The sequence below is a fragment of the Alligator sinensis genome, unplaced genomic scaffold, assembly GCF_000455745.1.
Source record: "Alligator sinensis unplaced genomic scaffold, ASM45574v1 scaffold210_2, whole genome shotgun sequence".
NCBI classification, from domain to species: Eukaryota; Metazoa; Chordata; order Crocodylia; family Alligatoridae; genus Alligator; species Alligator sinensis.
In genome coordinates, this window is record NW_005841946.1 from 2095291 (window position 1) to 2108009 (window position 12719).

At 43.4% G+C, this 12719-nt stretch overlaps 1 protein-coding gene across 1 annotated transcript in view; it reads right to left on the minus strand.

Moving 5' to 3' along the window:
• Positions 1–11114: 11114 nt before the first annotated feature.
• The window catches only part of LOC102370707 (actin, cytoplasmic type 5-like), a 2436-nt gene continuing 831 nt past the window's right edge, over positions 11115–12719 (minus strand). The window contains exon 1 of the mRNA XM_006020080.3: positions 11115–12719. This exon is cut by the window's right edge and continues 831 nt beyond it. Coding sequence (XP_006020142.1) covers positions 12350–12719 — 370 coding nt within the window. The 3' untranslated portion in view covers positions 11115–12349.

Genomic DNA, 12719 nt, shown 5'->3' on the forward strand with positions numbered 1-12719 from the left:
CTATAGTTGCCCAGGTCCTCCTTCCTCCCCTTCTTGAAAATGGGGACCACATTGGCCCTTTTCCAGTCCTCTGGGACTTGGCCCGTGCACCATGAGCGTTCAAATATTCCCTCCAGTGGCTGTGCAATGTTGTCGGCCAGTGCCTTCAGCACCCTCGGATGGAGCTCATCCGGGCCTGCCGACTTAAATGCATCCAGTTCTTCCAAGTGACTCTGCACCACCTCAGGGTCTACGCGTGGCAGTCTGGTGCCTTGCTGCTGCCTCTCTACAACCCCAGTGAGAGACTTGTCGTGCCCCTTACTTAGGAACACTGAGGCAAAGAACTCATTGAGGAGTTCAGCCTTGTCCCCCCCGTCCGTCACCAATTGTTTCTGCCCATTTAGCAGGGGTCCTATTCCTCCCTGGGCCTTCCTTTTACTCCCTATATATCTAAAAAACAATTTCTTGTTGTCCTTACGAATTCGCTTTAGTGAGGTCAGTCGTGTGTTAATCCAGGCCCATCAACCCACCCATTATTTCACATGAGAGCAACAGGGCATCTCTTGAAGCAAAGTTTGTTGACTTTTCCTTGTCCCTAGTGATTAACCTGAGAATAGATATTAAAATATCTCTAGCAATGTAACAGTTAATGGAATGTCTGAAAACATTGACTCCAAAGTGATGCATCATCTCTGGGATGTAAAATGGATGGTGGACCCATTACAGCAAGTTCAGCTGACTTAGACAGTGACAGACTTTGACAGGGTAATGTGTTTGCCATATAAGAACTGACTGAGAGATTTCTGGTCAAATTCATCTTAAGAATAAACTAAAATCCTATCCTACACAGCAAGAGTGCTATACGTTTCTGATGCCACAATAAAGGGAAATGACTTTTACATGCTAATGTTTCTGTTGCCCTACATGGACTGTTAAAATCTGTGAACATGGCATCATCAGCCTTAGTAAAGGGCTGCCACTTTGCTGCAAGAGAATGGACAATGTACTGTGGTAGCTACCAGTCTGCATCGTTTTAGCCTGTGGTACATGGAAGCTAAACTCAGCTTAAGCTAAGTAGAAAAGAAGTTTACCTCTTTTTCGGGTAGCTACACTTCTATGTTTTAGCTTCCATTTTCGGCAGGGTAAGTGCATGCACATGCTTATGGAACAGCTGAGATGCAGAAAAGCCCTGTTTGACTTTATTAACCTGTACGTATGCCTGTGTCCCCTCAGTGTTAAAGTTGCAGTGTTGAACTTAGTCCCATTCCTTTGTCAGTCTCATTTTTGGGAGCTGAACCTGTTGTGCAGGGTCTAGGAAGATGACACTTTCTTCTGCCTCTTGTTGCATCAATAAAAAACAATCGGCACCACGGCCTGTTCCACTGGGAGTACTCAGACCTGACTGTCCTGTTGCTTAGGACCTGATCTGTCTCTCTTGAAGTCTGCTGAAAGATTCCCATCAACTTGAATCAGAGCTGCAGGGCTCCCACTCCAGTGAAAATCAGGAGAAAATAACTCCCCTGAGGCCACGTAACTTATGGCCAATATTTATTTTATTTTATTTATGGTCGGTATTTATTTATTTTGCTGTTTTTATGCCTCCTTCTATCACTGGATCTGGACATCTTCCACATAAAGTCAATAGCACTAGCAAAATCCCTAAGGGACTTCATGGTATTTATGCCACTTCTCACCTTCCAGAGGCAAAAACTCTGCTTGGAATAGAATTTTTGCTGTTGACTTTGGTTAGACTGTGTACCTGTCCTCTGTATTTAAAAGCCTGCCTGTCTAGCAAAAACCTTTTAGGTGTGACCAAGGCTTTGAAGTCTGGAGGAATAGTAGAAATGCTCTTTTAGTGAATTACTTCCTGCTTTTTAATTAAGAGTTAATCATTTTAGATGGAAAATGTCTAAGAGTTGCCCTGGGTTCCATGCTGCTGTCTCCCACCCTTCCTTCCCGCCCCGGAAAAAATTATTGCTGGGATCAATTAATTCAGCAAATAAATGCTTCTAGACATTTATTGCATGTGCAAATTTATCACTGCTACCTCTGGAAAAACACTCAGCACTTCCTGGATGTTGGCTGATGGGTTCAGGGTCAGATCCTTGGAACAGGAAGCAGCAGGCTGTGAAGCCCTGAGCAGCATGGTGGGCAAACGCTGACCCCCCACCACCCTGCTTTATCACTGCTTCCCTCATCTCCAAACATCATTTCACTTCCTATCCAGGTTGCTTCCATCTGCAGTTACTGACATCTGTGCAAAGACCCTTCTTCATCTCTCTGCCCAGTGACCCATCTCCTCCATCCCTTTCCTCTTCTGTAGGTCAATGAAGTTACAGTAAAGTTGAGTTTTGCACCTCACATACCCAAAAGAGGCTTTGGGGTTATGTCTTCTTAAAGAAAGTTTCCCCTTCATGACTGCGTAGATCTAAATCCAGTCCTTGTTGGCTAGTTACGATTCTGTACAAAGACAGTTTTGTAGAAGGATCTTAAAAGATACCAACAAAGAAAGAGCTTGGAGAAAACATCTGCAAGACTTCTCAGGAAAATGAATCCAGTAATTTAACGTACATGGTATTAATTGTGGAGAGACAATGCCTTCTGGCATAGGAATGTGGCTTAAATATCTTCATTTACTTCCAGTAAATTTAAAATTGATCTCCTGTACCGGAAAGGAAATTTTTTGTCTCCTTAACTAGGGTCTGTAAAGGAAATTAATGTGAGGAAGGGAAAATAGAAATACAATACTACACTCACTAAAACAAATGCTTATGACTAAAGGGTTTGTTCTTGGTGGCAACACCGGAAAGGCCAGCTGTATAAGGTATGTTTTATTAGAGAATTAACCTTGACCTAAGGTTCAAAGTGAGAGGTGAGTTTGAAATAAATCAGGAGTATGGTGAGGTCACTTCAAAGGGTCTAAGGTTGAGCTTGAAGATTACATGCTGTTTATGCGTATCCAGTTGGAATAGAACATATGGTAAAGATAACAGGAATAAACTGTTTATCTCTTCTTCTTTAGGACTGAATGCCTTTCTGTCCTTATCCCTGTTTTCAGGGACCATTTTCCCTTGATTGATTTGCTGAAAGCAGAAAAGTGGATCCAAAATCCTCTAAAATCAAATGGATGACATGTTTGGGGTTGTTTGGTTTGATTTGGTTTTGGCTTCAGTGACTTGCTTAGATGAACCTTATAACTGTTTCGGAAATAAAGCAGCATGGAAATGATGGGTCACATATTTTGTCATTCGCATCAGAGCCACCACAGATCAGTGGAGCTGCAACTACAGCAAAAACAGGCCTGGTGTAAATTTGTATAGTTGTTCTCGGCTAAGAAGTGACCAGGGATTAATCTTTGTTAGTTAAATGGCTCATAGTGCTTAATGAATTCCTAGAATACCATGATGATGAGGTAGGCATTAATATCCCCAATTAAAAGATAGGGAGAATGAGGTATGTGGCCTTCATGATGTCACACACGAGTCTGCAGCTGAGCTTGGAGGGGAACCAAGGATGAAACACGGGTTCTTTTTCATGTTGATTTCTGAGTCCTACTTTAACCACAAGACCATCCTTCATCTTCTGGGCAATAGTCTTCTTTTTTGCCACGTTTGTGCTTGTTTTAGCTTCTTGCTCTTTGTCATCCCGCACCAACCCTTCCCACTTCCACGGTTCCTCCAAGAGGAAATCCTATCTCCTATCACCATCTTGTGTCTCAATTTCCAAACAGTTCATTTAAGACCTGTTACTTGATTTAGGCATCTTTGTACAGTCGCCACATATGGAAAAGAGAGGAAGTTTCCATTTCACTCAGACACATCAGTGCCATCAGCTAAATCACTATTAGATGGCAATTATCCATGCATTTCTTACCATCATAAAGATAGCGTATCCAGTAGAGGGGACATTATTTTCAACAGATTTATTCCTCGTTTCTTACTCAGGCATAATTCAGGAATTCCTCCGCTGAAGCTAATTGTGTCATATCAAGGAACTGAAAGGAATTTGAGAAGAGAATCCGTCCTAGAATAGGTAATGGGAAATACTTTTTGGCCTAGAACAGTCATGCTGCAGATGCAGTTCTGGACTTAATGACAACAAATAGCAGCAAAATAACAAAAGCTGGGGAAGCTCCAGTATTTGAAGTGAAAGAAAAACACAGAGAGCCTCTTTTTGCACTGTTCTAGCATGTGGCACCTCTGTAATGTCCACGGCTCTGCAGCCATTTCAGAGCGTTTGTGGGCAGAACTGAGCTTGGGAAACAAGGCTGGGTTTCCTTATTTTGCTAAAACTAAACACAGCTGCTGATCATAGACTTGGTCATTGTGCAACACCTTTGCTCAGCAAACTTTTTTGCCCCATGGTATCTCATGCAGCGTGTAGATAATAGCGTGTTTTGGTACGTGCCTGATTTTTGTTAATCAAGACACTGGATAATTAGCCATTTTAAAACAATTGGTGAATAATGGGAAAGGGGATAGTTGTCCTCAGCAAAAAAAAAAAGTGAGTAAGGTCTATCTGGAGTGTTGGCCTTTTCATCGATTTGTTCCTGATAGCCGTCTTTGATCTGACACGTTAGAAAATAAACTCAGTGGGAGACTGGATATGGAATATAGAGTATTTCACCTCTAGGTCAGGGGTTCAAACCCAGCTCCACAGTCAGGAGTGACCCTTTAGGTCAGGTTTGATAAAGCCGAGGGAAGCCTATGCAGCTGCTGCCTGCGTTACACCTGTTCTATAAGTGAAGAGAGGATTTGGGTCTGTGGTGCTGTCAGTCTGTCATCTTTCAGCAACCGTCAATTCTCTCTGAGAAGGGAAGAACATTGTTTTCCCATCTTGATCCTTTCTTTAACAAGCAGAAGGTTGCGAGCTGTTCTAGAGAGAGAAATGATGCTACCCTTTCCGCAGGCTCCTTGTTTCCCCCCTCCTTGTCCTTTATCTAATCAGAGAGAATAGGCAGGAACTGTGCTAGGCTTGTGATGTCCCAAGGGAGAACAATTTCCACGTGGAAATTGAGCAGCCACCATTATCCCCACTGATCACATCAGTTCTGTAATAACAGTATGCAAGTCCTGACCGGGCCTCAGAGCACAATCTCTCAAACCTTCAAGGCTGATCTAGCATGAACCATACCTGGCAAGCCCCATGAAACAAGAAATCAGTCAAGTACTTATGTGAAGTAAGTACCGATCAATAAATACCTCTGTATTCTGCAGCAGTGACCCAAGGTCTCAGCTGGTAAAAGCCAGTATTTGAATTGTAATCCTAAAATATTGCATTTCCCTCCCTATGAAGCTCATTGCTCTGTCAGGTTAGGGTTGGATTTTGGGGTTATGACCCAAGTTTCTCTGGTCTGATAAAGTTGCTTTAGGGCCCAAGACAGCCTCAAAGCAAGCTTTATTGATCCATGAGGTTTGTGCTAAGTAGCATAGAGTAGCCCTTGAAGTTGATCTACTGCCCAAACTCTGGGACTTGCACAGGTTAAGCCTCCGGGGAAAGGGGCATGGCTGGGACATCACCGTGTTTGACTGCCCTGGATCTTGGAACAGCCTCTTAGTGTTGCAGAGAGCAGTGTCTAACATGCAGTGTTGAGGCATTTTACTTTGTAGTAGGGACTAGCCTGGAACCGGATGAGCCCCTGAATGGGTGGGTTAGGAAGATGGTTTGAAGGCTAAGTACAAAAGCAGCTTCAAGCAGTTTCCAGACTGGAGAATCTGACCCGCTCCATTTTTCGAAGTCCACTACAGCATCTCTTTTCATTAGGTACCGTGACACTATAAAATGAGAGCATTCCTGGCTCCCACCCATATCTCCAGAAATAGCATCTTACCTGTGGTTTCACAGATGCTGGCGTACGTGCCCTGCTCTCAGTAACAACCCTCTGTAGAGGATCTCAGCACCAATTATGTGCAGTTCTGGTCTTCCATGATTCCAAAGTAAGACCCACTACATCAAGCTCAGTGACTGGAATTAATTCAGCAAAAATCAGCCTCAAGCCCTTTTGCTCCTGCCTTTGACTTTTTTCTTGCTCTGAAATAGTTGCTACAAAATCATGACACCACCATCAGAGAAATAAGAACAGCATTCTCTGTTTCCACAAAAAGGTAGAAAGCATTAGGCTGATGACTGAAGTCACAAAAGTACCTTCCAATAGATAAAAAAAAATATCTTGAGAGCAAGACCTGCATGGATAAACAGAGACTCTGATTTCAAACAAGAAACTCATTCCAGTACTCTCTGTTTTGTACATACAACCTCCGGATAAGTGTTGAAGTACAGCTTTTGTCAATGACTGACACTAGCAAATTAATATGATTAATTCATAGGTATTCAAGACTCTGTGTCTCTCCTCATTAAGAGAACAAATTTCAAAGAAGGAAGTTTTGCAAGTTTTTGTTTTTTGGGGTTTTTTTTAGAAATTGCTGCATGCAAAAGCACAGCATTGTGGTCAGTCAAACTTTTAATTGCGGTTTGCACTAAATTCATATAAGCTCTCTCAGGAAGATAGAGACAGACACTTTAATCCAAGCAGGGAGATTTGAGAACTAAATAAGAGAATGAAAACATTAAGGGATTCTCACCATGAGGACTGCCACTGGAGTGGCTAGTGGTTCCCAATAGAGGCATTCAGAATCTGTGTTGAGCTCAGGATGGATCAGTTGTGGGGTATCCAGTTATCTCCCAGACTGTTTCAAGGAAAAGGGGGAGAGAGGGATGGCATGCAAAAGTTTTGGAGACTTGGTTTAGGTAAGCTTTGGAGTGTTTGAAGGGTTAGCCAAACTATGTATAGTTTCCCTTCTTGTTCCATCCAAATCCTCCTCCTAGAGCCGAGGGAGATGATGAAGACACTTTACATGATCAAGTTTGACATTTATTTTCTCACATCCCTTTTAGGCCCCTGTGTTGTGTTGGAAGTGCTCATTTAATCAGGAGGGAGAAGGGGAGTGAGTCCTATTAGGGCCAAGGAAGGAGGACTTGGGAGATGGAGGGAGAAGCAAGCGTGCTTGAAAGGGCCAACATTTGGTTTGAGAAACAGAGCAAGGGTCCAGCTGAAGTGTTTTCTTAGTTTTCCCTTCCCTCCTAAACACACAACCACCTCCTTCTGCATATTTATACACATTGCCTTCCAGAACAGAAGCCACTGCCAGGAAGGAACGTCCCTTTGAGGAAACCACTTAGAAGATCTTGCAAATTTGGAGGGGGAGAGAGTGCAGACCATATCTCCTCTTGCACAGCACAACACACCCACACGCAGGGACGTATCCAGATCCCTGCTTCACCCAAACTTTTAAACCAACTGCTTGGGAGGGGCAGTGGCCTTTCTATTCAGGCAGCAGTGAGGGCAGTGACTCCATGGCTTATTGCCAGCTCCCAGATTCCTACTAGTCTTTCTACTCCACAGGTGTTAATGACCGTCCCTCCCTTTTTAAGGGTCTTGATGCTCCATCGTTCCTTTCTTCTGCAATTGTGCTGTCTGTTAACCATTCCTGGTAACATCTCTCTTCTCTTTCACAGCCCTGCAGACTGTTTAGCTCTAGCCAAAAACCTTAACTCAGAGATGGTAATATTAATTCAGATGTAGACATGAGTGACAGAGAAGTATTAGAGGCACTGCCAAGGCACTTGATCTAAAAGCGATGTACATTTTAATTGTAACGACTACAGGAGTAATGACCCAATATCCTTTGACTATTTTTGCCTAGTTTGTTGTGTTTTTTTAATTGAATAGACAATCCAGCAAAGTAGCGCACACTCTAGTAGTTATACTTGTTTTTGCTTTTATTTTAAACTGAATAATATCACACTAGCCCCATAGCATATTAGTAAAGTTTCTAGTTTCTCTTTAACTGGAGAAAGTGTGTTGTGTGTGAAGATGCACCACATCATCTGCACCCCCTTTCCAAAATCCTAGATCCCTCTATGCCCACACAGTTCTAGCACTGACATGTCAAATCCTAATGGCACTCATGAGCTTGGACTCTCCCTGGCTAGTTATACTGGTCTCTGTTGCAAAAGAGGGGAAGGAGTGGTGGTATTAGACAGCGCAGGACCTAGGACATCTCTATGGGAATATCTATGCTTTATGACATGGAAACAGACTGAGCATTTCCCAGGGCTGGGTCTTGGGATGTGAATGCATTGCTTTAGTGACTAGCCTTTGGTGTCCTACTGAACTCAAAAGACCTGACTCACATTGCATTAAATTACATTTTAAATATATGTATAGTGTGTCCAGCTTTCTACTACATCAAAATAGCTCATTTGTTATACTTCTTCTATTGTAGTTATTCTGCACCATGAATATAGCAGAACAATGGCACCATATGCAGATTAGGCTGCAGGGTGCTTTCAGCATATCCTCTCACTACACTTCTGTAATGGGTAATTCCTTCCATTCATGTTTGCCTTTTACCAGCTGATGGCAGCAGTGTATCTGTACACCAGGACCAGCCTTCTCCCTCATTACAGTTAATACAATTAAACATGACAATTGTGCCACTGCAGGGTAGAACTTATGCCTCACTCAGCTCAGCAGGCAGGTTTTTCTAACTAGCTGACTTGTCATTTCCTCTTGGTGTTCTGACTGGATTCCTTCAAATATTGTAATACACGATTATCGTGCAGCCTGATGCTGCTGGCGTGAGCGCTAACAAAATTTCAGCTGCTTTGTTTCTGCAGATCAGATAGCTTGCCAAAAGAAGAGAAACTCTCAAAGAAAGACACTCTAGTGAGCTTTGTGCATGTGGACGGACAGAAGAGACCACCTTTTCACATCTGTCTTTTGTATACTCTCCTTTACTTGGTGCCTTGGAAAAAAAGAGAGAGTTGGGGCAGAAACTACTGCAGTCTAAACCAAGCCATCCATCAGCTCTGCCCGGTCTCCCACCACACATAAGGGAAGAATAAAGTCCTCCTTGAAACAAGGAGACAACTTAACTCTCCCTCCAGACGGTCTAACTGTGGGTAACAAAATCTCTACATGAGTTTCTGTAACACATTAGGAGAGATCCAGTGTATGGAGTGAGGATACTCTGCTTTTGCCCTCTCAAAGCACAAATATTCACGTTAAGGGATGGAGCAAAGATAATAAATCAGAATAATTTTTCTTCTTCTCACTGAAATATTTAAGCTTCTCTATGAATAATGCATCTTCAGGCCTTATTCTTTTTGCACTGATTGGCCTTATGAAACAACAGGATTCTTCTCAACATACATAGCAGTGGGAAGTGTCCTACACAGTGTATGAAGCTTTGCCTTCATAGCCATGAATGTTGTTATAGTTTCTTTACATGTCTCCCAAGTGGGGCAACTTGCATGAAATGTAGCTTGCTAGCAATCTCTGCTAGGATTTTTACAGGTACTGCAGTTTAACTTAGAGGTTCCTTCAGCAAGAGCACCGTATGTGCTACCTATGGCTGATCTCTCTGGGTTTATTCCACCATAAAACTAGGATGGCTTACAGCAAGCTACTACACACTAGCTAAAAAAAAAAAAAAAAAAAAAAAAAAAAAAAAAAAACCATCAGTGAAGGCAAGCACTAGGAAAGCTCCCTCAGTCACATTCATCTTCTCTATGTATTGCAAGTGAGGTCTCTCTAGCTTCTTTCTTTTTTCTCTCCAGTCAAATACTGGATATGCATCTAGCTGTAGTGTGTGTGGGGAGAGGGAGGGGAGGGCATAGAGTCTCCTCTGCCACTATTTACATTGCCATCATCCATGTCTGCAGGGGAGTTTGTTCCAAGTCACAATCAGCCTATGGATGGAGGCTCACTACTCCTTAGTTCACAAAAGGATAGTGGTTAGTAAATAGTTATTGAAGCATTACGATTATGGCACTGAAAGATTCTGATTCTTAGAAGTAGGAAACCTCTCTTTTCACCTAGTTCTTTCAGATTGAGAGTATTATAGTATTAAGGTAAGAGTACTAGAAACAGCACATAGAAGTTGATCAGTTGTTGGATTAAAGAGTAAAAGCATAACACATTTTTTCACTGAAGAAAGCTCAATACAAGCAGCTTAGAAAGCTGCAGGGATACTAACAATACTAGGACTTCCATTCAGCTGGAGTTCTCTATGCTATGGAAGTTTAATATTGCTTTGGAAGCCAGACAGACATCCACATCTGCACAACACACAGATTTTTTTCCTTCTCGATGTGGAGGTGGAGAACAGCCTGAACATATAGGGTTGTAAAGCCAACTGGGGCAGGAGTGATGTAGAGAGAGGCTGTACTTCACACTAGAGAGCACATCCTGCTATTGCTACAGGTGTGTAATGTCCCTTTTTACCATTAGTAGCCAGAAATCAGAGTACCTAGGATAACAATAGATGGGATAATGCTATGTAGTGCAGAGTCATAAGTGGCTTTAAATCAGATGTCATGTTACTAGTAAGGAGGCAGAATTTCTTTGGGTAAGATTAATAGATTAGTAGGCAAAATTTGTTCTTTTCCTTCCCCACACCACCTCTACATCAAAGTTTTTACACGTACACAATTACCAAGTGAAAGTCTTTGCTGGATTCAGCAGGGCTGCCTGCCTCCCCAAACATCATGCTGTTGTCAGTAGGACCAGTCTAGGGTGCTACCTGTGGTTAAGGCCAGATGCTTTTTAGAGCTAGGAGAAAAAGTGAAACGATAAGTCAGGAAGCACCAAGCTGCCAGTCTGGAGGAGGTCTCATGGCACACTTCATCCATTCAGTTTTGTGACTGCATCCAATCTTCATCAGTAAGCCTACTCCAAGTAAGCAGGTAAAGTGCCTTGCACAGGGAAGTTACTACCAGATGCAAGAAGTTTCTAGGGGACCATTACATAGTTGTGCATGCAGCCAAGTTACAAGAGTCAAGCAGAAAGGCAGTCAAGAAGGCCAAGTTTTAGTCAGGAGCTGCTGAGGCATCTCTCGTGCTCCGAGAGACAGAGAGACAGAGAGACAGAGAGACAGAGAGACAGAGAGACAGAGAGAGTGAGTGAGTGAGTGTACTGTCCAGAGAATACTCAGCATTGCACCAATATACATTTTTTTTAGTCCCAGACCCAACCTAGACTTCAATGAATAGGGCCACTATCCTTGTAATATATATTACAAGGATAGTGGCCCTGGCCCTATTCATTGAAGTCTAGGTTGGGTCTGGGATTAGGAGCTTCCTAGACTAGTCCTACACATGAAAGCCAGCCACATTCAGAGAGGTTGTTGTGATGCAGTTCCCCACCCCATCATGCTATTTGGCTCCTTCTAGGGAGACCACTGCAAATTACATGCTCAAGCTTTAGTAGCCAGCAGAATTTTTATTCCAGAAAGTAGTTCCAACACAGGTTTGACAGAACTCCCATATTTGAAAGGGATCACTATGGATCCATCAGTTTTCCCCTGAAAAAGATAGGTCACATGGTTCATAGCAGGCAGGTTAACTTTGTAGTCCAAGGGGGACTGAAGGCTTTTAGACCAGCTACATGGGAAGTGTGAAGAAAGAAGAAGTTAAACAATGTTTAGTGGCTAAACAGCAAGAATTTCATTCCAACCAGCAGGCATTTACAGGATGATTACACGATTAATACACAAGTAGAGATGGGCTTCTCATCTGCGGATATTCTTAACTGTCCTCAAATGAGAGCCTGACAAAAATTGAGATTGCATGCATTTGAACAGAAGGCCACCATTAGTGACCTCACCAGCTGATTCCAATCAGTAGGAGGGGAGAGGGGGGCTAAAAACTGGAAGGTACTGAGGCAGCTCTGCCACTTGGATTTACAGTAGTAGGCATGGGGAGGGGGGTTAGGACCAAGAAGAGGGTAGCTAGAAGTTGGCTACAGCACTCCTCCCCATGGAGAAGTTAACAGGAAAATAAGGAGCTTAGCTATGCAAGAGCCATTTCCACGCTGCCCGAATCATCGCAGCATAGCATGCAATGCCCAAGGGTATGACATGGGACTCAGGCCACAGCCAAAGTCACCCTGAGCCTCCATAGGTTTTCCCTCCCCATCCCACTCAACATCTTGGATGCTTACCTCTTCAGTTCCATGGAACTTCACTGAGACAAGCCAGTGCTGCTCCGTGCAAGCTATAAACCCTCCCCAGACACCTGAAACCCAGCTCAAGACTTGGGAGCCTTTCATAGTTTGAAGAGGAATTAGTTAGAATATCTACCCCTACCCCCCAGCTGCTATTTGATACCCAAAAAGCCACCTAACTGTAGCCCCTTCCCCTTACTTAGGGTACATAAGTTGTCCCAGGTAGTAGACATCACAAGCAGGACCCTGAGCTGGGGTCTATAAAGCCAACATCCAGATAGCTCCACTACCAGTCTCAGCAGCTGAGGACAAAGGATTGTCTTTAGACGACTCGTGTTGTAGTCATATTCCAAGGCAGCTCATTTAGAAGCATTTACGGTGGACAATAGCAGGGCCAGCTTCATCATACTCCTCCTTGCTGATCCACATCTGCTGGAAGGTGGACAGAGAAGCCAGGATCGATCCTCCAATCCAGACTGAATATTTACGCTCTGGTGGGGCAACTATCTTGATTTTCATGGTGGCAGGTGCCAAGGTGCAGATCTCCTTCCTCATGCGGTCAGCAATGCCTGGGTACATGGTGGTGCCCCCAGACAGTACTGTGTTGGCATACAGGTCTTTTCGGATGTCCACGTCACACTTCATGATGGAGTTGAAAGTTGTCTCATGGATACCACAGGACTCCATGCCCAGAAAAGAGGGCTGGAACATGGCCTCTGGACACCTGAACCGC